This window comes from Echiichthys vipera (assembly GCF_963691815.1).
Source record: "Echiichthys vipera genome assembly, chromosome: 3".
In the NCBI taxonomy this organism is placed as follows: Eukaryota; Metazoa; Chordata; class Actinopteri; order Perciformes; family Trachinidae; genus Echiichthys; species Echiichthys vipera.
In genome coordinates this window covers 24,602,411-24,628,684 of record NC_139828.1, presented here as the reverse complement: position 1 = coordinate 24,628,684, position 26,274 = coordinate 24,602,411, and the positions used below count along the sequence as shown (strand labels likewise).

General features: G+C 40.8%; 1 protein-coding gene across 2 annotated transcripts; it reads right to left on the bottom strand.

Annotated features, from left to right (window-relative positions):
• Nucleotides 1–4,001: 4,001 nt before the first annotated feature.
• kdr (kinase insert domain receptor (a type III receptor tyrosine kinase)) lies at nt 4,002–22,523 on the bottom strand. Of its 2 annotated transcripts, none has more exons than XM_083938970.1 (30): nt 22,264–22,523; nt 21,025–21,118; nt 20,739–20,941; nt 20,004–20,125; nt 18,592–18,760; nt 18,085–18,224; nt 17,462–17,645; nt 15,676–15,790; nt 15,391–15,557; nt 15,134–15,290; nt 14,144–14,264; nt 13,895–14,006; nt 13,477–13,806; nt 12,951–13,097; nt 12,735–12,866; nt 10,643–10,749; nt 10,120–10,255; nt 8,950–9,054; nt 8,734–8,847; nt 8,331–8,419; nt 7,555–7,717; nt 7,377–7,468; nt 7,148–7,270; nt 6,949–7,060; nt 6,762–6,861; nt 6,564–6,669; nt 6,010–6,143; nt 5,824–5,908; nt 4,848–4,933; nt 4,002–4,720 (listed from the first exon to the last, which is right to left on the bottom strand). In XM_083938970.1, the coding sequence occupies exons 1-30, from the start codon at nt 22,319–22,321 to the stop codon at nt 4,504–4,506; spliced, it is 4,020 nt and encodes a 1,339-aa protein (XP_083795096.1). In that variant the 5' UTR covers nt 22,322–22,523; the 3' UTR covers nt 4,002–4,503. The 2 variants fall into 2 exon arrangements, with proteins under 2 accessions (XP_083795096.1, XP_083795097.1); XM_083938971.1 differs by having other exon boundaries at nt 18,592–18,757.
• Nucleotides 22,524–26,274: the final 3,751 nt, after the last annotated feature.

Below are 26,274 nucleotides of genomic sequence, written 5' to 3'. Positions count from 1 at the left end.
TTGCACACAATATCATATTATCATTGTTCATTTATGGTTTGAGTAATACTTTAAACATCATGTCTTTATTGTTGAAATCATCTCACCTTCTATTTGACTGCTGTTGTCTGAGAAACTTTAGAGAAACATTTACTCTGAGGCTACCTTTTTCCCTGCCTCTGAACACCAAAATGCCAATGGAGTTGATTTTTTCACTAAATTGTTGTGTCTATCACAAAGTCAATCTTGACCGTGAGCAAGTGAGTGACAGGTTTGCATAAGCAGCCTTTAAAAGCTTAGGGGATATGACAAGAATATGAGATAAGGCTGCTACGGGCCTGTCGAGAGAAACAAACATATCTATTAAATCAGAATGTGTGTGTGTGTGTGTGTGTGTGTGTGTGTGTGTGTGTGTGTGTGTGTGTGTGTGTGTGTGTGTGTGTGTGTGTGTTAAAATGCAACTAAGCCCCTATTGGTAGCAAGTATTTATTTTATTTTTTTCCCAGGTAGTTATTTGTGAACTGACAGTATTCCAGAGCCTGGTTTAAGGGTTCACAATTTATTATCTCTTGAGTGACATGCTGATTTAACTCTGACAGTTTAAAAAGCCAATCTATCAACTCCATACTGATGTGTACATGTGTGTACCTGTGTTTGTGAATATGTCATGGATTGAAGCTAATCTCTTCTGATCTAATTACACAGATAAGTGGAAAGAGCAAGGCAGATTTCATGTACACATGGTCCTACAAGGCACTACGCCCCTGCCTCATTTCCGTTCCCATACCAAATGTCACATACTATCAGGTTCTTGGGGTGTAAAATTTAGGGTGTGCCATCAAGGGGAAAAGATCCTGCTTGCTGAGCTGTCTCTTTTTGATTTCAGACTTTAGCAGAGTTTGGGGAACTGATGTTGGAGTGCTACCACCACTTAGTGGTGGAAGTTATATCCTCAAATAATAAAGAAGTCAAATTATTAATTATTATATTAAACAGACGCATCATCCTGAGATCACGTGGGGGTATTTTGGGTGAAAACTTTTTGTGTTAATTAATTATATAAAAGTTGATACTGTTAGGCCTACAATATTATTGTCATACAGTTGAGCTGACAATGTTTTGGTTTGTTTGGCCAAGCACTTGGAGAGGAAGAAACTGTTTTAACCATTTATCCATTACATTTAGCTCTTTATTTCACCAATGTATCCATCACATAGCCAGCTGTTAGCAGCATGAGGTGTTCCGGCATTGCAGCTGAGTTGAAGGTTACATATTAAGCTCTCAATATGTTCTATCAATGCTATCAAATCATCATCATCAGTCTGCTTTCATTGGCTTGTGAGAAAAATGTGGCACAACTTTGCAAAGGTAGTTCTCAAGCTGTGGGTAGAAATAATCGGATAGGCTATTTTCTAATGAGCCTGCATGTGAAATTGGAATGGGAGACCAATCTATATGGCTTGTTGAATCCTGGCTACCAGGTGCAGTTTTTTGTTTAACTCTCTCTTTGATTTGTGGTGAGCTGGCAGCCTGGCTGACTGTGTATGAGTGTTTGTTAATGCCAAGGTATTTCATGGCAGCGCAGAGCTGTCATGAGTGGTTCCTTTGTTTCACATGTTTGTTTTTATAAAATATAAGCAAAGGTCTGTGACATGAGGTGTTATTAATCAACTTTATAGATGTACTTGGCAACTTCATATACGGCAGATATCCACAATTAAAACGTCAGACTACTGAGTGAGGATAAACAAAAGGAAAAAAAACAACATGTAATTACACCTTTAGAACAAAGGAGGGCACTGTTGCTTAGGTAAAAAAAATATTGACATCCCTTCTTATAGGTAGTATTTATCTAGAGATTTGAATATACACTGGAGATCAAAATTAGAGAACAAGTTATAAATACTTGATTTATTCTGAAATACTGTTATTTTTTATTGTTCAGGATTTGATAGAATATCCACTGTGGCTATACCACTGCTGTACTAGCGTGTTTTTTAAAGAACCAAGGCACTTCAGCACAAACCTTTATTTTGTGAAAAAAAAACAGTGGAGAAAATTAGAGGACAGTAACCAATGTGTCAGAAGAGTAGATTTAAACAGTGTTTTCTTCTAAAGGATTAAAAAAATGAACAGGAAGTGTAGAGGCCACAGATTTGAAAGAGTTCAGCACATATGCACCCACAGGACATCACTAGTTTCTCTCACTGCTCTGGTTTGATCTTGGTCCATTCTGACTCAGTCTCTTCCTCAGTTCAGTATCTGTAGTGGGTTTCTTAGACATTACTTTGTTTTCCAGAGATTCTCTATGGGGTTTAGATCTGGACTCTGGGCTGGCCGTTTCATTGTTTCAATATTCTTAGCTTCAGGATCACCAACCTGTTTTGTAGTGAATGTATTGCATGTTGCTGAAGGAGGTTCGCATAAACATTTGCATTCACTCTGCCATGTAGCTGAACAAGAGGCTCAACTCCTGCTGCAGAAAACATCCACCAAACCATGACACTTCCTCCTCCAAATTAAACTGACTTCTTTACACACTTTGGGTTCAGTCTTTCCTCAGTACTACACCAAACATAATGTTTTCCCATCAGACACAGATAAATTGAAAGTACTCTCATCAATGAATTCACCCTGGACCAGTTCTCCTCTGTTCACACAACATGCTCCTCAGCAAAGGCAAGTCTAACCTTTTCATTCTTTCTGCTGATGAGAGGTTTGGTCACTGCAGAGTGGGCTTTCAGTCTGAATTGTCTTAGACAATGAGACACTTACAATCTTGCAAAGTAACCAGGAGAGCTGCCAGATAAATAGGGTGTGTCCAATAATTAAGTAAATTGTCACCAAGTGCCAGATTAACACCAATAACTGGGAGGTATCTGAAAGTGGTCTCTAATGTTGCTCACTGTTTCTTTCACAAAATAAAGGTTTTTGTTGAAGTGCCTTGGTTATTTAAAAAAAAACATGTTAGGACAGCAGTTTTATTGACACAACTGATATATCAAATATATCAAATTCTGAAAAATAAAAAACAACAAAACAACATTGATGTCCAGTGTACCTTATCCAGTTCTGTGAAAGTCAGTTGTTTCTCAACTACTATATGTGCCTTTTTATGCTTTTGCTGCAAGCTTCAGTAAAATAATGAATCAGAAATATATATTTTTTTTAAATCCTCTGTCTCTGTCTTGAATATGCCTGAGACATTGAGCTGTCCTACCGGCCTATTCCGGCGGTAATGTGGAGGATTTTCTGAAAAATTTCCCTACAGTGTTACATGTGGAAGAGTGGAAACAACTCCTCAGAGGCTGTTTCCTCTAGTATGCTATAATTAAATGGGTTTGTTGCCCTTGATTGCAGACAAAATACGTTGTGTTCTTCTGCACTGACCGACACCTTTAAGTTTGAGGCCGAACATCTGTCACAGTAATACATCCTGGCCCAACAGCAAACTATGGTTAGAACAATAAAGTGGCATAATCTTCAAAACAAAATCTGTCTCATTCATTGCCTATGGAGCAGCTCCACACGTTAACTTGATGACATCACAAGTTTGAGACTTCTCTAGTTTCTGACTAACACAGAGAGGAGCTCATGTTCACTAGTATTGATTGAACTTTTCTAGGCCGTGGAAATAACATATTAGAACTCTTAATTTAGGTGGTTTTCCTCTTTAAATGAGCCCTTTACTTAGTTTGTTGTCATACTGGTCCACACTGACCTTGGTGGGGCTATTATGGGCATTGTGAGCTGAGTACAGCTAAGAAAATACCCAAGGTTGGGAGGGCATTGTTTCTATAGGACACACACACACAAACACACACACACACACACACACACACACACACACACACACACACACACACACCAAGGCTGAGAAAGTTTGGTTTTGTTTGCGTTAGACAAAGAAACAGACCAACACACATGTGTGAGATGAACAAATAGTGACAAAGATGGGAGACTTATCAAGAAAAGAGTAAACCAGAGCCGTCTTAATCTGTGTGTATTTTTATTTTATAAAACTAGTTATATTTACTGCCAGTTTAGTAATACACTTTTAATAAAATACTGTAAGTTATATGCATAAAGGAACTGTACAAATGTGACTTTAAACATTGTTCTGATTGATCTGAGAGAACTGCGTCCTTACCAGGCATTTAGTATGCCAACACAATAATAAAAAAAGAGAATGAAAAAAGAAAGAAAGAAAACATTTGCTGTTTCAATTATCTAAAAATTCCAGTTGTCATTTCCTTCAATGCAGGAAGTGGGTGGATTGCTCCTCAGGAAGTAGGTGTGTCCTTGTGTCTCGACTCCCCAGACCTTTTATTCGCTGTGTCAACATGAAAGCATTCCTCCGGCTGTCCAAAGAGAGCTACGCTTACAAACTTATCATACAACCTTCACCTTTCCCAGCTTATCTTTTATGAAAATATTTCAACGTGTTGTCATTGTTCCTAAAGTGTAATGTGGGGAGTTAAACGAACACTGTACAGTGAAAAGACTCAGGGTTAAGTTGTTGGGTCAGACAGGTGGCGTGCTGTAGCGGATCTCCACGTTGAATTTGTCAGGTATCTTGGGCAGCGGAGGCTTCTTCAACATGTTGTGCTTCATGATCACCTCCTCGTTAGCGTAGATTGGGGTGTCTGTGTCATCAGAGTGGTACCCTGACTGGTACCCGCTCGTCTGATTGGATGACTCCGAGGCCAGAGACTCTTTGCTCTTACAGCGCAGCAGCTGGCTGTAAAGAGAAAGGAAGAAGGGGGCACATATTTAGGATTTGATTTGCAGCTAAAACAAATCTGGAACTGTATGGTTCCCAGACGGATATTATATGAGTGATCGATGTTTTGATGCGTAATCCTCACCTGAAGTTGGGTGTAGTTGGCAGCTGATGATTCAAAGCCTTTACCTCCTCTGGTGAGAAACCCATACCACTGTCTGTGTGACCCTCCTGCAGAAGTGCCAACAGTTGAAATGAACACCGCTGGTTCCTGTCATAACACTTTAGTTTCTATTTCCGTTTATAAAGTAGGGCTGCAGTGATTACTGTCATTATTGATTTATCTGTTGATACCTCTTTCTGTTAATCGATGGATGAAATGGGATGAACTGGTAGACAGGTTATTTCACGTATGATATGAATATTTCAGATGCCTCAATACCGGTGCATGTTGAAACTATTGCTGCAACTCTTCATTAGGCAGCAAATATATAAAATCAATCGACTAATTGTTTCAACTCTATTGCAAAGATTTACTTATGACTGAATGATTAATCAATTCCCTTGATATTTTATTTCAATCCACTAACTGTGCAAAATTTTTTTTATAAATAAATAAATACTTATTTTAGACCATATCATCTTACATCAAGTCATCAAGATCATCTTTAGTTCTCGATTCGTTTTCAAAGCTAAATTACAAACTATTTTTTTTAAAACATGAAAAGTAAAAGTACTCTTGTACTCTTGTATCTAAATATACTTTTGAAATTTTCAAAAAGTGCCAGGAAGAAAATAAATGCATGAATGTACAAAAATAACACGTGTGTATCTATTTATGAATAAGGAAATTACCATACAGTAAACTAGGCTGCCAGTTTGTTAGGTACATCTGTACATTCCAGTGCAATCCAGTCAAACGACTTTATCATATTAATTTGTCTCCATCCCAATGGTCATTTCTAAAGCTTTACTTTGCAGCGGTGTTGCATTGGACGGCATTATATCAAATGCATTTCTAATATTTCCAAATATTTCTGAACAAATAAAACATTGTCATATATAATAAGATACATGTGTGTGCGAATGTGTGGTGATCGTGCAGAGTTGCAGACACTCACCATGACACTGCTGCGTGCCACAGGGATGTCCTCAAACGTCTTCACACTGAGGGGCCGACTGCACCTCTCGCTCTGTTGGGACAGTCTGCAAAGAGGACAGAAGTGATTGGACAAGATTCACCGCTGAATATTTGATCTTTTAGAAGGGACAGTAGTGGAGATTGAGGATGAGATCATAATGCTGACCCAAGGGACGCTGGGTTGTCATAGTGGAGCTGAGCTTCCAGGATTTCCCCATTTTGCGGCCTCCTGGGGTCAGGGGTCACTGGAGATCCTTCTGCCTCGCTGCCTGCTGTCAGAGGGATGTAGTCCTTCCCATCCTGCAGACCAAGAGTACACCAGTGATATCACCTCAAACACACACTGGATCAATTAAATAGAAATATCAACATTGAAGCGATCATTTAGTGTGGTAGTATCAAATGTATTTCAGTAATTACAACGCCCTTTTCCATATTCAGTACAGACAGTTCGAAAGAAACCTTCCCATACTTTGTGTAGGACGTTGATCCATAGGTAAGAAGGAAGCAGTCCAAGAATGTATAAATAAGAATATTCTACTGGTTAGGTCTAAGGGTGGACATAAATCCTGTGTGACTGATTTCACCATGACTGTTGAATGTTAAAATCTTGATTTCTTTTTTTTTCTATGTGACTGACAGCCGACAATAGTCGTTGGGAATGACAGTAACAATAGTGTTTTATGAACATTTATGACATTTGTGTTGACCCAAACAGACCTGTTGTGCGCTGGCCTGTAGCAAGTTGCCCAGATGTTCGACCAGCTCTGCGAATGTTGGCCTGTCTGTGGGACGATCCAGCCAGCAGTCCAACATGGTCTGGTATCTGTAAACACAAGTTGATTTGATCACGGTGAGATATTTGAGTATGTTCCATATCTATGTGTAACTGCATCATGTCAACATCATTCCACTCACATATCAGTGGTGGCATATTCTGGGGGTCTCATCCTGGTGCCTTCCTTAAGCCTCCTGCAAAATAACTCATCGATGCAAACACCCGGATAGGGAGAAGCTCCTGTAGGAATTAAAAAAGGTGATATTGCAAACATACAGTGATCATTATGGACGTAGTGTTAAGTGTACCGGTGATTATTAGGCTCACCTAGAGAAAAGATCTCCCAGAGAAGAACCCCAAAGGACCAAACATCACTTTGTGTGGTGTACACCCGATCGAAGATGGTCTCAGGAGCCATCCACTTCAGAGGGAGACGTGCCTATAGCAAGAAGAAGATGTAAGTTTCATTGCTTCACATAACTTAATCAGGTGATTGATCACCTGTGTGTAACTTTGAGGGACTCACATCTCCCTTGCGGACATAGTCAGGGTCTTTGTAGACATCTCTAGCGAGGCCGAAGTCGCAGATCTTCACCACATTGTTCTCCGAAAGCAGGATGTTTCTGGCTGCTAGATCCCTGTGGATGCACTACATAGCAAAAAGAAACAGAGGAATTCACGTTCAAAGAGGTATTATTATCAGCAATTCTGGTTGTCATGCATGCACACAGATTACTAAATAATTGTAGTTTCACCTTGCGCGAGGACAGAAACTCCATGCCTTTGGCCACCTGGAAGCTGTAGCATATCAGGTCTTCCATGGTCAGATGGTCATCGTCTGAGCTCTCTGTGGTCACATGATGCATTTCAATTTCACAAGCAATGCACTGGTCAAAATGTGAAAGCTGTGTCATGCTGAGTTATCTCTCCCACCTTCTTGTGTGTCCATGTTGCTGCCTGAAGCCCTGTCTCCAGCTCTGGAGCAGACAGCTGTCCCTGTGCAGATGTCCAGCTGGGCGATCTTCCCCAGGCCCAGATCCCCTTCAGTCACATCCTCCTCTGCAGACGCCCAATTCTGGCTGTCCACCCGCTTCCTCTATTGACCACAGTGACAACACGGAGAACATATTGTGAATCATAATGTTGTTTTTGTTGTATGGATCACAATATCATCCATATCAGATACAATCTGTGGGCCAGTACTGGAGTACATTGCTGTGTAATGGTCTGTGGTCAATCATGTGACTCTATGTGCGGCGGACTGGGCTGAGTGTAACTGCATCAGATGGTTGGCTGAGGATTATTAAATGACGTGAAACAATGCTTTTCACGTCATCATGTATTGCCGAAATTTCAGCAAATCTCAGATGCTCCGTTCCTCTGGGACTTCCACCACAGAGACAAGCCAAACATGGTTCATCTGAACACAATGTCCACCTTACCATGACTCAGACCTGGATTAGCAAAATAACATTTTAAGCAGCGGCGGTCGAGGGGGCGACTACAGCATTCAAGAAACATTACAGCAGGTGATGAAGCGGTGGGTACAGCAAACCAGCCGTTATCCCGTAGGAGACTGTCAGATACAACGTCAAAATAGAGACGCACATGTGCACACAAAGCAACGCACAAAGTGGGATTTCTTTCTTTGAATGCCATAGCCATCCCTACAACTGATGCAGCTTAAAGTCTGGTTACGCATTATTTACCTTGTAGGGGCTATACTCTCCACGCTTGCTCTTCAGGTAACTGGAGAGGTTTCCATGTTTACAGTACTCCACAATCACCATCAGTGGCCCTGTGGAGAGAGAGGAAGAGCAAAGAGGTAAAGGATCAAAGACAACTCATAACTTTACATTACAGGACCACAGAGGACATCTAGAGACTGATTTAATGAGAAGTGTGAGGCATATTAGTGAAAGGAAAATAAATAACAGCCACCCCAAGCAAACACAGATAGCTGTAATTAGGTCAGGTGATGCTTGTTAAATTCCATCACTAGCCCTCATTAAAAAGAAAATTACACTCCATGCTTAGGACACAAAAGGGGACAAAGTAAATAGGCCCGTCTTCATGTTACAAAACAGCTATGTGCCTGGTGTGATGACTCACCACCAGGCTTCGTACAGGCCCCCAGCAGGTTGACGACATTGAGATGATGTCCAATATGTATCAGAATTTTCAGCTCTGACATCAAGGCGCGGTACTCACTTGATGTGGCTCCCTCTGTGAAACAACAGGGGTGAATTTAGCTGTGTGTGTTTGGAGGTTTTCAGTGTACTTCCTGTGTGCCCGTGTGTGGTGAGTAAGGGACGACAAAATACTAACCCTTAAGCATCTTGACTGCAACAGTGGTGCACGTGGTAGCTTTCTCGATGCCAAAGGCAGCTGCTTCAACCACTTGTCCAAACGCTCCTCGCCCCAGTGGGTCACCTTTAACGCAGAGAACGTGTCATGAAGACAAACTAACAAATAACATCATCAGTGCCGATTTTGTTTTGGCAAACGTTTGCATCAACAACGCTGACATAAGACGTGTGTATTTGAATTTATTTTACACTTGAATTTATGTGAAACTATTAACTGTATTAAAATAAATAATTTACAGCCATGTCAGCGTCGGCCCACCACTTTGGTCCAGAAATGTCTCAACAACTACTGTATGGAGTTCCATGAATATTGTGTCAATGAAATGTCACCTCAGGATGAATTGTAATAAGGATGGGACAAAATATTGTATTACCTCCTCTTGCGGAGGATTATTGATAGACTGGCGCCAAATAAAGATATTTCTAATAAAACAAAACACTCTTTTTTTTCGACATTGACATGGTAGGTACCGATGGATTCCTTAGATCTTCTAGTTATGTGTGATAAAAAGTCGGCAGGGCCCGCCAACGGGATACACAGTTCAAAGCCGGTCTAAGACTCTATGCACATTGTTGGACATTGTTCTTCAGTTACACAGATAACATGATGTATTGTAGATGACTAATCTTTGAATGATGATGAATTATGTTTGCAGCTTTCTTTATTTTACTTTGTTTCAATGTAACAAGTCTCATTCACACTATTAGCTCTGTGAGGTTGTTCTTGGGGAAACAGTGATGCTTTATGCTAAAAGCTAACATCGGTACGCTAAAATCAAGATGACAATACTGACATGCTGATGGTTGGCTGGTAACGTTTATTCTCTTAGCTTTGTGAGTTGTTAAGATATTTCAGTCTGGACTGAGAGACCGACAGTGCCATCCTTAGAGCCATGCCGCTAGCATGAACTGTGACTTATGATCTTAAAATAGAAATGAAAGAAACATGAAAAATGCACTGTGATAATGTATAAACTCTTGAAGGGAAACTATCTGAGCTGGGACTCTTAGGGGCTCAGTGTCTTGCTCAAGGACACTTCAGCGATGGGGCTGCTTGCTGTCACAATTTGAAGCATTGTCTCCTTACTCACTACAGTGCTCTCTGGATTGAATCAGATTTGTGTCTCACCTAGCTTCAGCCTGTCCCGAGGGAACTCCCATTTGTTAGCATCATATGTGAGCCTTTCACACTGCTCGTCCATGGGCATGTCCTCTGAGTCCAGGATCATGGAAAGGTAGCCCGTCTTTAGATCCCCACCACTTGGCTGAAATAGTGTGAGAGAGTGAATATGTGTGAATTAATGAGCCTGTATTTGTCCCAGTCCTTCCTTTTCACTTCATAAAAAAAACATACAGCAGTTTTCCAGTGACACTGGTGCCCCTCCACTAAAAGGGGCCCAATCAGTACTGCAGGTCTACGTGACTTATGGGAGCAGAGAGTGGCCCTGTTGTTCACAGATACAAAGGAGAGTGGCCACAGTGAGCCAGACCAGTCGCTTCTAATCAGTCATACACCGACACAGTGTTTGTGCTTGTGCATGTGTGAGTGTTTTAGCTGTTTTGTTTTTTTTGATTCAGTACCAGCTCCCCTGTGTGTAACTGCAGGGAAAATCCAAGGATGTGTGGCAAAGGGAAGATGAGGAAGTTCTTACTCTCTTTCTTCCACGGATGACAAAGACGATCAGTAACCAGAAAAACATGGCGATGACCACTGACCCAATAGGAACAATCAGTTCCACATTAGTCTTTTCCTCTGCACCTACAAAACACACAACATTATGAATTGCAGGAGTGTTCACAAACCACCTCATAATAAAATGTGTCAAAGAACAGACCATACATCCAATTTGACAAATCTGGGGCCCATTTTTCGGGAAAAATGTGGGACAGTCACAGTGGAATGTTGATTATAATTTCAGCGTCGTGCCTTGGCAGGTTTGCATAATGTTCAGTAAGGTTTGTCATTGTCTTTGGCATGTGCACCATATGTGTGTGTTTGGGTTGGAGGAAGGAGACTGTTGGACTCTGGAGTGTAAGCAAGTCGATATTTTATCTAGTCATAACAAATGGTCAGGAGTCAGCACGAACAATACTGCCAAAGACAACTTGGAAAAGGCTTGTCAGAGCCATAGTGTGTAACTCCACGCTGTAATGATCTGTCTCTCTCCACTACAATTCAGGGACTGTGTGAAAATGATTAGGGGAAAAGAGGGGGTCAGGAAAAGGGAGGGTTAGGTATTTTTTCTTCTTGTTGATAGGAGGGCAGTCCAAATGTTTTATTTTTTTAACTTATCTCATACCAGATTAATTCTCCCTCTGTGAAATGTATTGTAAGCATAGAATAAACACTCAGGCACAATGTAACGGATCTGACGGTCAGACATCTGATTTCATAAATGTCATGTAAAATTCAACCATCCTCCTCGCTTTAGAACCGTTCAGAAAGCCGATTTCTTTAATTCGCTTGCCCTGCCTCTCTGTTGCTCTGTAAAACTCCCACACACACATTGATTTCCTTGTTAGCAGGTCCGTCCTCTACCCTCCCTTGTTTGCAGGGCTGCGGATTGAGTCAGGAGCTACTGTAACTGGGTCTACGTTGTGCTGGTGGGGACCAGGTCACGTAGGCCCTGGTTCTGGTTAGTGTATTTGTTTGTTTGTATCTGTGTTCAGGACAGTAAAGGGTGGACAGGAGAGCAGAGGCTGGAGCTGGGGCAGGGCTAGTCTGTCCCTTTGTCCTGCAGTCTCCTCATTGTTTTGGATTTAGAAACTCCCGGGAGGATGTGTGCTAACTGGGCCAACTTCCTGTCATGCGGAAGCAAAGTTATTCCTATTCTACATCTTTGATATCAAAAATGCCGTGTGTGTGATGTGAATTGGTGCAGCCTTGAGGCCAGATATAAATACACAGTCTTTGTGAGGTATTGTGGGTATCGTCAAGAGGTTAAGGCTAATGTGTCTTGCATGAACTATGAACAATATATTCTTTACTAGCAACCGCGGATTGATCATTGAATGGGCCTACTGGGCACAGGCCCAGGGGTCTATGGGGTCGATTGGCCCGTGTGCCAGAGTCTGTTTGTCATTTTTATCAAATTAAATCAGCTCTTAAATCTAGTGAATGGCTACAACGAGACACAAAACTAATATAAAGAGACACAAAATGCCTATAAAGATATGCAAAATTACTATAAAGGTCACAAAAACAAATTAAAGGGACTTAAAATGACTACAGGGAGACACATGATGACCAAAAAAAGATGCAAAAACAACTACAAAGAGACAAAAAACCCTTACAAATACAGACAAAAAGACCAATAAGACTACAAAGAGACAGAGAAAAAAGACAGAGAAACAGTTTGAGTATAAAGAGACACAGAATGACTACAAAGAGACACAAGACAACAAAGAGACACAAAAAGACCATAAAGAGACGCAAAAAGACCACAAAGAGACGCAAAAAGACCACAAAGAGACGCAAATAGACCACAAAGAGACACAGGATGATACAAAGAGACACAACAAGACAACAAATAGACACATAAGGTCTACAAAGAGACACAGTACAACTACAAAGAAACACAAAATCACTACAAAGAGACACAGAACAACTACAAAGAAACACAAGATCACTACAAAGAGACACAGAACAACTACAAAGAAACACAAGATCACTACAAAGAGACACAGAACTACTTCAGCATTGTAAACTGTAACATTTCAGGTATGATTTGGGGAGGGACTGACCTTCAGTAGTCAAAAAGGCCTGTGAGGTGTCACAGCCACGGCTGTTACATGCTGTGCACGTGTACAGACCACTGTCCTCCTTCTTCACACGCTGTATTGTCAGAATGTGGTTGTGCTGACTCAGAATCACACCTGAAAGAAATCCATACTGTCTTTTATATAGCTGTGGCGACTCATGAAGTGAGTAATTGTTCACTGAAAAGCCACACGTCTCACCTGAGCCCTCCACCACAGTGTGGTTGTTTTTGGTCCATACCACCACTGGATTCGGCGTCCCAGCAGCATCACACAGGAGATTGATCGTTGCACTCACGTTAACTTTTTGATCGGTTAAATTATTAAGAATCCTTGCAGCTTCAAGACCTAAAATTAGGATTGCCAAGTAAGCAAGTACATTCATTAAAAAAAAAAACAATAAATGTCAGTTTTTGTTGACTTTTTTGAACATATCCTCTCTTAGAACATCTAAAAGAATCAGTTTAAGTTGTCAGGCAAAACGAAATGGCCATGTTTCAAGAGTTTTCTTCAATCAAATGCCCCAATCTAAATACCTGTAGAGTAATATATTTCTCATATCATATTTTTTTATTGTTTAGTAATGTATATTCATGATCTTAACCGCCATATATCCTGCCTCGTCCAATGATAATAACACATAACTGTAACTGTTACATAGTAACTCTACAGGTATTAAGCAATATGCCTTTTGTTCTCAGTGCACACACCACTACCTTTGTCTTACCTTTGAGAGAAAGACGGCGCAGCAAGCAGGTTCTCTCCTGAGTCTTGATGTTTTCCACCTGACAGGCGTACACACCATCATGCTGACGGGACGCATTGGGCAGCGACAGCTCCAGGGTCCCATTGGTGCCATGGAGGCTGGACAGCACTACATGCGATAGTGCAAGGGCACGACAGGGCTGCACTGACGCAATCTGCTCCGACTCTGAGATGTTGGTCACACGGAACCAGGCGAGGTTGCCGTAGATCAGCTTGTCAGCCTTACAACGCAGAACCACATGGTCCTCTTCTAAGGGCTCATTGGATGGAGATACGCTTACCTGAAGGCCACCTACAACGCACAGATGAGGACAGAAATGTAGTCATGATTACAGCAGGAGCCCACAAGAGAGATTAAATAAAAAAGGGAGAGTGCTCACGTGTGACGTGGAAAAAGATGAGGCGTGAATCCTCTCCTACTTTATTAACAGCTGTGCATCTGTAGAGAGCATGAGCCTCAGCTTTCTGAATCTTCAAAGAGCTCATGATTTTCTAGAGAAAAGCATTTTAATTTGATAATAATTGCACATGAGACAAAGTCAAAATGCAACATCCACTGATTAACTAATAAGACACTAACGGTGGTGGACTGCAGGGACATGGGGATGTAATCAAGAGGAATCGTTTACCTTTTGAGCATGCTCAGTGTCAATCGTAACCCGTTCTACGGGGTTGTGACCAGTGCTATTGCTGATTTCTCTCCAACCTGTACACTCTGCAAGCTGCACCTCAGACTTCTTCAGCCCTGACCTGTCAGCCAAAAACACAAATCAGTGATACATTTAAAAAGAAAAATCATTGCAGTGTGACTTCTGCAGAAGTTCCCCCTTAGTCTGATAACACCAAACCAATATCAACACTTTTCACTAAAACGATCATGTATTGTTTCATTTTGTTTCCATTCGCAAAAATATATTTTTTTAAAAAACATCTTCTCTGTTACCGTTGCGTAACTTATTTTTAGTTGAGGCAGAAACTGTGTATTTTTGTTGATTGTAAAATTGAGGATAACAAGGGAAAGAAAGTATGCAAGAAAGCACGCAGCTTCAGCAGGAAGAAGCTCTTTTTTTGACAGAGAGCACGACAGGAACAACAGGAAACATTGCGCAGGACTCAGGAAGTGCTCTGATATGTAGGCAGGAGATAAGGAACCTGCTGATGGTCTTCTCTGGACAAGACCACCACTCACACACACCTCCTCCTTTTTATCAACACTTGTCAAATCCCAACAAACCTTAGTAGGCTGTTGGGTAACCGGTGAGACCTCCCGTCTGTATGCTGCAGAGACAGAGCTATCATCTAAAACGGACGATCCGGCGAGGTATGCGGCTTGTAGCAAACAATCTCTGATTGTATAAAATCTGAGTCTGAATAATTGATGTCCTTCTAAAACATACATTGTGAAGAACATGAATCACATCCGCTGATCTGCATCAGGTCAGAGTGCGTTCTCATTGTCTCTTCTCTTGTTTTCGCTAACATCACGAAAGCAGCTATTCCTCTGCTTAATCAACAACCTGATGACAATGAGTGAAGGAGAAGCATGAGAACACTGTGTGCATACACAAAAAGAAGCCCGCCTCTTTCCCTCTCACAAACACTGAACAGAAGTGACTCACACGAAGACCTCTGGACAGTCCTCTTTAGACATCCACTGCCACTGGATGTGTGCAGGTGTAGGAAATCCACGGGCGGTGCACCTTAAGGTGGGGCTGCTGCCATACGGGTACACATCAGTGTCCGACGCCACCTCCTTCTCAATGATATGAGGAGGCACTGTAGAAGAAGACACCAAGAGTTATAACCACTGTCTCTCCACCGACAGCGTCAGGCAGCTCAAGAAGAAATAAAAAGGTAAAGAAGAGAGTAAACATGCCGTTGACCAGCAGTTGGAAAGAGCATCTCTGTTCCTCTTTAGCGATCTTATTGGACAGGACCATTGTGTAATTTCCCGCATCCAATTCTGTGACAGTGCGGATGATGAGGGCTTCACTTCTCTGTTTTATTCTGTAATCATCCTTTAGTGGTAGGCCATTTTTTAACCTGGGCAGACAGACGAGAGTACTGTTACCAAAGATATAAAGGACGCATTTAGCCGATTAACTGAATGACAAACTCCTGCTAGTATGCTACTTATCCTTCTACTGTGGACACGCAGTACCATTTATAGCTGGGCTCTGGGTAGGCTGAGTACTTGACAGGGATAGATGTTGGATCTCCCACATTGACCTCCAAAACCTTCGTCCACGGCTCTTTAATGTCGATGAAAGGCTTTTCTGGATACAAAACAAAAATCAGAGAGTATTTCAAGATTCAATACTGTGTTGCCATTCCACCAAAGCTGATAGGAATTTGATTTGGTGAGCTCACGCTAAAGAAAAACAAAACAGAAACCTAGGGACATCACATGAGACATAAAACACAGTCAAAGTGCTGAAAGGAGTGATCTGGCTGATCAACTCCAGTCATTATGTAATTGTTACTAGGAAAGAAAACAAGCATTTCAACAAATTCATAGCTTTCCACTGGTTAAAGTTACATCCATGTTTTATAGCTAAATTAACTGCAGTCAAGAAAGGAAAGGTGGCGACACAGGTAGGACAGCATGAACTTTTGATGATTTTATGATTCACAAAACTGAGGTTATTAGACAGGTAAAAAAATACAACAGAATATATAAACATAAAAAATACTGTTAATGAAATAATTATAATGCAGAGAAAAGGCATTTAACACCGAGTCTGTATTTTTCATTCAAAATTGTTGCACGTTTGAAAATAAATACAACCTCACGTTGTACCAATCACATCTGCACACAGACTCCGAAACTTTTGTCTATCATTAAAGTTTTCAGAACAGGTTTGAGTTTTTTTGCATTTTTTTTTCTCACATCAGTCAAAAGCCTTTAGAGAGCGGTCTGACCACCACGTGCCACCGTACAATGCTAACATCCAAAATGGCATCTGATTCACTTCATCTCTCAGTGCAAAGCACAAACAGAGGGAAGAATATAGATACTAAAGTTAATGTGAGTTTGAAGAACAGCTTGGAATCGGGTGTTGGAAGGTACTGAAACAAAGGATGTAGGAAATAGACAATAGTGGTTGTGCTCCAGGCAGCTAAAAGATCGCTTCTTGCTATTGTCTTCCATCCATTAGTCAGGTTTTTAGGCCGAGTCCTGTCCATCGCACCCATGTAATTAATTTAAGAGGTTAGTAGACAACAAAACTCTTTTTGTCTTGTGTTATGATTTTTTGTTTTAAAGAAATACAACAATAACATGAATCAGACTAACTGCACATTTTTTGTGCCCAATGATTTTCTCTGAGGCCGATTTACAAAAGAAACATAAAATGAATATATATACAGACTTGGTTTGCAAACGCCTTAAAACAACATGTAAAGCGCCAAACTACTGTGGCTTTGTGTGACTCTGCTGTTACACATACACACCACTCTGGACATGCATTGACACACCTCATTATCATATGAGCAATAACAAATACCAACGGTTTTGTGGGGAAAATAGGGAAAATGGTAATAATTAAACTGTGCCAAGGCAACAAAAAAAGGTAGAGGGGCTGAGTTCAGCTGGTGAAAGATGAATAGAAGAGAAAATGATTTTTGAGTTTTATTTATTTTCATCAATGGTGAAAGTGGTTATTTATAACTAATTGGAGGTTGAAGTATATTTTTACAATACATTTGATTATTTAATTAAAACTTCTTTATTCTGTTATATTTTTTACTTCACCTCATATAGCTCATTGGTACAGCATACAACTTACATACCTAGTAGTTACATTTTCATATATTATATCACACTCTCAACAATATCATCAAGTATCCAATTACATATGTCATGTCCTAGAATCTCTAAGCTCTCATGAATGTAAACAACCTAAAAAGACCTGTAGATGAGATGAACATTGTTTTGTTTCACCTACCGTACACTTTCAGAAATGCTGAGGCACTTTTCTCCATCTTCCCACTGGATGCAGTGCAGGTGTATTCTCCGCTGTGATCAACTGTCACGTTCTCCACTATGAGTGTGTTGGACAGCTCCAGGGAGTTCCACAGCTTCTTCTTGTGGGGTGTTGCGTGAGTCGCCCTCGATCCATTCACCGAGGTCTGACACGAGAAAGACACATCGGAAATGCTGTTTAGATTATTTAGAACACAAAATTTTGGCAATAGATCGAATATTGACTTAAGTCCACCAAGCTTATTTTTCTTATGTGAGTGGGCAGAACTTCAAAAACACATGTGGTCACATTTGCACTTTGACCTGGTGTAGCGATAAAATGAAGCATTCCTGAAAGCAGGGAATAATGAATATGTGCAAGGACTGTGGCTGGACCATCAATACCTGAAACCCCAATTTGTTCTATCCATGTGTTAAGATGGGTGAAGTAAGGTATTGACTTTGAATGGTTAGGTTCAGGAAAGCCTATTGGGCAGTGGATCGTGTTTCCGGTAAGGAGCGGGTAGTGACAAACACAACAGGAAGATACACCAGTTCTGGTGGTATACAAAGCCCTTTGCCCATCACAGAGACCATCACACTGACCAGGGCCTGACCCGAGTGCGTCCAGTTGAATTCCATGCCCACGTTGAGCTCAGTTTTGGCGGTGCAGCTGAGCACCAGCCGCTCCCCCACAGACAGCCTCACTTGCGCGGGGGTCAGGGTGAGTTCATAAATCTTGTATCCTGCGGGAAAGGGAAAAGGGAGGGAAGACACGGCAGTCAGCCTATTGTTTTCCTGAGACTACAGACTCTCTCTCCCTCTCTCTGTGCCGACTCTCCCTCGCTCACTCAGTACACCACAGAGTCCTCTTGCACTTACTTGCTGTCTCTCTCTCTCTCTCTCTCTCTCTCTCTCTCTCTCTCTCTCTCTCTCTCTCTCTCTCTCTCTCTCTCTCTCTCTCTCTCTCTCTCTCTCTCTCTCTCTCTCTCTCTCTCTCTCTCTCTCTCTCTCTCTCTCTCTCTTTCTCTCTCTCTCTTTCTCTCTCTCTCTCCTGTACAATTTCGTCTTCTGAAACTGATACTTTGATGTGTGAATCTTTCTCCATCTTACCGACAACAGCAACAATGTAGAGAGGGGACTTAAACGTCTCATTTCCAATGCGAGTCTGGCAGGACACGACGCCGGCGTAGCTGATCAGATGACTGGGAACAGTGAAACCCGTCCTGGCGTCCCACAGGGAGTCCTTCCCATCGGAATGAAGCTCCTTATTTGGATACTTCTGACAGACACAGAAATATTATTATAACACTGATTTCGAACACAGAATAAAAGAATAAAAAAACAACAACATGACATATTTTACACCCTGAGCACCCTTATCTGTTTATGTAAATAAGATGATTCTGTATTTCTTTTTAAAACACCACATTAGGTGAAAGTAAACTGACACGAAATTATCAGCATCAGGGGTTGCTCATATCACTCCTGAGAATGTATCTTTCAGTATGTTAGCCTGAAATCACATCCAATTAAAATGAGTTTTGCTTCACTCACATTGTTTGTACACAGGTATTTTTGTCTTCAGGGTTTTTCCCTACTTTGTTCTAAAAAAAATCCTGTTAACACAAACACTGTTTAAAAAATCTCTGTACAAATGAAAACGCAAAAAGCGATGTCAAGAGACCAAACCAACAGGCGCCGATATAGACTGGCAGTCGGTTGTACAGTGCTGTATAAAGCCTGACGAATATCAGACCCCTTCTTCTATCTCTGCTATCTTTTTTGCGAGGGCGCCGCCCACTTAGCTCCACCCAAGATGATTGTGATTGGTTTAAAGAAATACAAACAAGCCAGGCATTGTTTCCCTATTGCAGAATGATATGCAATTTAGCCAGATACTGACATACTGACAAAGTGCTTTGTAGATAGGTCTGGCTATGCAAGACTAGCAGCGATATAACTATAACGCCGTGTTGGCAATCAGAAGTCTGAAAAAAGCAATTAGCTAGCTGCAATGGTGTTGTGGCTATGTTTAAGAAAAACATGTGGACTAGGCCTGAAATACAACCCTGATGATGTCATTATTGCTTTGGATTGGGCTTGGAAATAGAAATATAAAATACAACAGGAAGCCTGTGTCAAAGGCTAGGGCATGGAGATCATTAACCATGTATCCAGGGTAAAATGTTAAAGATGCTATTGGTTGCATTTTGGGTAATGTAGGATCCAATGTTTTTGGAGCTTGACCAATTCTAGGGACAAAAAAAACAACAAAAATTTGCCTCTTTTGCTTTCATTCTTCACCATTCTATTAAATACTATGGACAAAAAAAACAACTAAAATTTACCTCTTTTACTTTGTTTTTCACCGTTCTATTAAATCTGCAACCCTTTAAGATGATGTGGTATTAGTTTATATCTGCTGTTATGCATTTCATCCTACAGAAGTTGCTTCAGCTTGTGCAACACTTGAGATACCCCTAAGAAAGAGCCTGAAGAGAACAGAAACAACTTTTCCTTACAGTATGGAGTGTAACATTGAGGTTCTCCACCGAGCCTCTGCATGGTATCACCACACGCTCTCCTTCACGGATGAACACTACGTCGTATTCTTTCTCAGACGGCACAAATGGCACCTTGTAATCTAAAATCAAATGCACAAACATCGGATATGTGTTTAAGAAAGACAAAGTGAAATCAACACTTTCAGGGTGGAACTGGCTACCCTTGAATTAGGATTGATCTTTGCAGACTTTCTTGTACTACATAATCACATTGCATTAAATGTAAAACTGTGTAGAGTATGAGTCCTTTAGCAGCCCCATCAACATAAGATATTGAATGACCCTGATTACTGTAACAAAGACATTTCTAATTACCATAACATTACTTTTTACAGTATTTTTGGGTTAAATGTTAACTGTGATAGCCCAAAGCAGTGGTCCTCAATTTATGGCCTGAAAGGGTACCACATGGTCCATTTTCTATATAGAAAGTGCCTTTAGAGAATCCACTTGACCCCCTGACAGAGATCTAGACTAAGCCCCATATGTGATGTAGATCGTAGAAACGCCCCTGTATACACATGACCTGTGCCGGGATACTGTGACTGGATTTGTTCTTCGGCAAAGATGAGTGAGGAAAACAAGTGTCAAAATTTTGGAAACAGGCAATGAAACGGATAAATTATTATTTTGAGTTGAGTATTCCTAGATCAATACACCTACACCTTGAAAAAAAGTTAAAGTGAGTTATACCGTGGACAAACACATAAGCTGAAGCTGAAGTCTTGCCATCTTCCACCTTCAGGTCTCTGTAGGAGCACTGGTACTGCCCAGTTTCATTGACAGTCGCGTTGGAGATCCGCAGTGTTGTGCAGAAGAGTCCCGATCCACTGCAGTCACTGGTGGAGAAGCGAGTGCTGGTAGGAGGGGTCGTCCACCTCAGGTACTGCCGACCTCTGCCAGTAAAGAGATAGAGAGTTCTGTCTGTGTGTACGGGCCAATGGATGGATTGAGCTCATTAACATATATTTATACATACCTGCATGTTAGCTCCAGGTTGTCAGATCTGTTCATCCTGTGAATGCCATGGATGTTCAGCGTTGGTGGATCAGGCATAAACCGCAGTTCAATGGCTGGAGGAATCAAAAGGGCAATCACAGCAAAGACTGACAACAAATAATGACTACATAAAGGGGTCACACAGAGTGGTCCTAAACATTTTAATGGAAATTAAATCAAAAGCACAAGGTAGACACTGAATGTACAATACAGAAAAAGTAGAAGTGTTTTGTAACTAGTTCTCTGGCTCCTCAGGGCCATTTTTCCCCTGCTGCACAAAATGGCGGAGCCTTGTCAAAACAGGAAGTAGGGGAAGATGGGCCGGGTCAGGCTCAATAGCCCAGCACAGTGTGGCCTAGGTGGAGTTCCTGTTTCTGAGGATACAGGCTGCCCACCACCTCCCTGTGAGGCCCTAAAGCTTTTACTGTATTGTATGGAAAAAACATGCTGGGCTGACCAGTGGACGTTATATAATCTTACCTTAATTTAACTTAACAACCTCTAAAGTTAACGTGCAAATACCTTTCATTTAGCAAATAAAAACTGGGATTATTATTATTATTCCTCATATTCTCAACATATCACACACACACACACACACACACACGCGCGCGCACACAAACGCACACACGCACACACCCACACCCCCACACACACTCACACACGTACACACACACACTCACACACACACACACACACAAACACACACGCACACACACACTCACATACACACAAACACACACGCACACACACTCACATACACACAAACACACACGCACACAAACACACACACGCGCACACACACACACACACACGCACACACTCACACACGCACACAAACACACACGCCCACACACACACCCACACACACGCAGACACTCACACACACACGCACACACTCACACACACACACACATGCACACACTCACATACACACAAACACACACACACACACGCACACACACAAACACACACACGCATACACACACACACACACACAGACACACTACAATACTTTTTCATACTCTTCAAATTCCACGTGTATCCACAGAATAAACATATGCGACTGCTGTAAGCCCATGTATGTCTGTCTTCATAGTCACGAGACATTAAATTGAAAAAGAAATAAAAAATAATAATCAGGTTCAAACTCTTTAGATTGTTATCTAATTGAAGTCAATAGTTTAAAAAAAAACTTGTATTTAATTTATTCTCTTACCAGCAACACAACTGATTTTCAGGATAATGCCAAACAGTGAGACTGCCTGAGCCATCATCCCACAGAAGACATGGACAGAGTCCTCATGAACATCCAATAATAAAAAAGCTTCACTGCAGTAATAATCCTACACGCTCAGTGCTAATCCATTGACTTCTGGTGGTTTATATTCCACTCCAGAGAAAGTTTGCGGCGCCACGAAGTCATGAAAACAAGCAGCAGTAGAGCGGCAGTGGTCACGGTGATCAGCAGTGTGTAAAGTGTTTGTCCCACTCACGGAGCTGAAGCTGCTGCTGAGGATGGAGAGTATGCGCTTCAGCTGAGCAGCCTGCAGGGGAGGAGTTCTCTCTCTCTCTCTCAAAGTCACTGAAAACTACCACATGAGAGAGAGTTCTGCATGGATCTGCTCCTGGTTGTTGGAAGGGAAAACACTAAACTTCGACCAGAGTTTTAAAGGGGAATTTCATTAATTGTAATGTTTTATTAAAGTGAGCACAGAAGCTAATCTTCCATTTGTTAAGATTCTCACACCTACTGGCCTCTAAAATGATAATAAGTGATAATGAGGCATCTTAAAGTGAAGTCCAAGGGGAGTAATTATCAGTGGTGGAAGTAGTTCTTAGGTCTAAAAAAAGCAATAGAGGTGTAGAAATGTTTCACTTTAGTCAAAAGTATTAGCACCAACAGTAAAAATACTAATAATGTAGAATATACTACTTTATAATAATAGGCTATATTACATACTTGGATTATTATTGTTTTTGCATTAATGTGTACATTACATGTTTCAGCTTTATATGGGCCCACTGTTGGGTAGTTGTATCTATAATTATATGTAAGAATTCATTTTCTAATTATATTTTGTATTAATAAGTAACTAAAGCTGTCAGATAAACGTAGTGGAGTAAAAAGTACCATATTTGCTTGTGTAGTAGAGTAGGAGTGTGACAGAAAATGGAAATATTTAAGTAAAGTACGAGTAGACTATCATAAAACTGTATTTCAGTACAGTAGAATAAATGTACTTAGATACATTCCACTACTGGTTATTACAAATACTAATATGGTAATTAAAGTATAGGATATATTAATTTAAAACTTGGGAACCATGTATTTAATGTAGAAAAGAAACAATGAAGTCCTTACATAGCCTATACATACATATATATTAAAAAGTGAACCTAAGGGTTGATGGTTCATTTAGTTCATTTTAAACCTGTAACATATTTCATGTCCAATTGCGGGGCTGCTCTGAAAACTTTCTTGAACTTGTTCGCAAAAAGCTGCTTATTCACATCTTCAGCATGTGGAGCAACATTAGCATTCATATGGATCATATTTGTGTCTATCTGATGATTATAGATCTAATGACCTCTCTGCTTTCCGCTTTGTTTTTGCTCTTCACCAAATGTCGTGAAATGTCTTTGGCTGCTAAATGCTCCTCTGTGTTCACCGGCTAGCTGCTAGCTTTATCTTTCTGCTAACTTTAATATATTCTTATTTAACCTTTTATACCAGTTCACCAATGGAAAATGGCAGTGACTGTGACAATGTCATATAAATATTTGTTTCATCACCCGATAGAGATAGAGCTCAGGTTGTTTTTGGACAGTGACAACATATACCATGAAAGCGGGGAGCATTTCATCTGATGATGATGAAGATGAAGATGATGATGAGGAGGAGGAGGAGGAGGAGGAGATGAGGTGTAGAGATGATGGGGTTGTATGTTTTATGCTACATCCACATGTTTCCTGGCCTGGTCACTTCTACAGGGACTCTCTGCCCACTAAACCACCTACCCTCCTCCTAACCAACACTTCCTGGAGGGAAAACTGCACCTCTGGAAAAGCTGGAAACAGACAGCATTTTCCATTTTTCTATCTGCTTTTGTTTTTGCACATTTGACATGAGGTGATTGCTTTGAACTCTGGCCACAAACCACTCGAAGAGAAAGAATCTGGGAGAAAGGCAGGAAAGACTGGGCAAGGAAAAGTTTGTGTGGGACATTTAACTTTATATTCATAATATATACAGTATGTATTTTTAATATGATATCTGCATCATCATTTTAAATACAGCATTTTGTCCGTTCTTTTTTGGAAAACAGAGCATAAAGACCACAAACTAGTTTTTGTTTTTACTATAGGGAGCTAGAGGAAACTGCTCTCTATAGAAGTAAATTCATAAACATTGTGAAAACAACTGCTATTAAAAGTCTTCCCAAGTAAAAAGCTGTGAATTGTCTTGGCAAACTTTGTGTTTATGCTCTGAGATCACAAGAGGGATTTCAAAGGTCAGTGTCCCACAATTCAATACAGAGAGAATGGGCACAATGCAAAGAGAGAGAGAGAGAGAGAGAGAGAGAGAGTGAGAGAGAGAGAGAGAGACTGGGTGGGGCTGAGTGGTTGTGTATCCACTCTGCATTGTTGAAATTGATGCAGAAAAGAGGTCACATTATACTAAATGAGTCTGTACACAACTAAACTGAAACAAGATGGAAAGCATTTACACGACTAACGTATGAATCAAATCAAAGGAAGTATATGAAGGAAATGTTTGGAGTAGATTAGTCTGTCAGATAACTTTATTGATACCTAGAAACTCATTTGGTCACCCATGATCATCAACACAGACTGACAATTTTGGTTTATAAATTGGACCAAATACTGTATATGCAGTATATAATGGATGAAGATTGAGCTTCTGTCTTGTTTGGATTTTTGTTTTGTGCTTGTGCTTGTGTTTGTGTGTTTGTGTCTTTGTTCATTTGTTGCTTTTCCATTGAAAGATATCTCTTGAAGCATTATTTATGTTTAGGTTTATGTTTAGGTTTGGATTATGTGTATTTTTATGTCCTGGTTGATATTCATGTATTGGGCTGCTGATGGTGGGAAAATGTGCCAGAATGTTTGGTTTATTGTTAGTTAATGTGTAAACAGGCAAAAAATAAGAGATAAAACTTGTTAATTGCAAAACCAATGCAACAATGCATGATGTGCTGGCTAGTACAGCCTCGTCATACTGCTCAACTGAGCTCAACTTTCTCTCTATAGCATGTTAAACACAACACTATGGGCCTAAGAAATGACAAAGTAGAGAAAAACAAAACAAAGGAAATCAGAGGATAAGCAAACATTTAAATCACATGGTAATAATAAGGCACCTACGAAAGCAGTATCGATATTTTCATTTAACTCCAATGAGTAAAGATGTGTTGTCATTTGAGTCCTTAAAGCTTAATTACGAAAATGTGCAGGAGAAGAGGGATGAAGATTTAGGGATGAACAGGAGCCTTTGGTCGTGTGTGTGTGTGTGTGTGTGTGTGTGTGTGTGTGTGTGTGTAATTAATTTGTGCTATTTTCCTCTGGCTTTGTCTTAATCTGTACATAAAGAATTTGAATCTTCTTGCGACACAAATCTTGTGTGATGATATTATACAGTACAGTGCCCATGGAGCACCAGCTAAACTGCAATCTTTTGGGCCTGAAGGGCTGTCCCCCTCTTTGCACAGTGAAAAAAAGACACTGAGGACAGAGAGGGGAGGGAAGCAGGAAACAGTCCACACTTCCTCAGACAGGATACGGTGCTCCTCTAAGAGGCATCCTGGAATCTTGTGCCTCAAAGGCTTTACCAAGTCTTTCACACAAACACGCGACAAGTCTTTTCCTTTTGGCATTTACTGCCTTATGGAGAGGAGGAACACACAAAGTGAGACTGCGTGTGGAAAGCTCAGCAAAAACTGAGCACGAGTGAAGTACCAAGGCCATGAGGGCGGTCACTATCATGAGAACACTGTGATGAAGATCAAAGTGTGATGAAGTGACGAACATTTTGAATCCTGAGATTTGCTTTGAACAATCACTTACAGAAAAAACACCAAATCACACGCACGCACCTTCCTTTCTACTTCTACGTCACAACATCTCAGAGGGAAATATTGTTCTTTTACTCCACATTTGCTTTAGATTTAACTACAAAACAGTAAAATGTCCCATATTGAGACAGTGA

Excerpts from the sequence above, each read along its gene's own strand:
- kdr (XM_083938970.1), bottom strand. The coding sequence starts at position 22,321 with ATGATGGCTCAGGCAGTCTCACTGTTTGGCATTATCCTGAAAATCAGT. Across the intron at positions 13,098-13,476 it reads GCGCCGTCTTTCTCTCAAAG|GTCTTGAAGCTGCAAGGATT; the intron begins GTAAGACAAAGG and ends TCCTAATTTTAG. Across the intron at positions 12,867-12,950 it reads CACTGTGGTGGAGGGCTCAG|GTGTGATTCTGAGTCAGCAC; the intron begins GTGAGACGTGTG and ends GATTTCTTTCAG.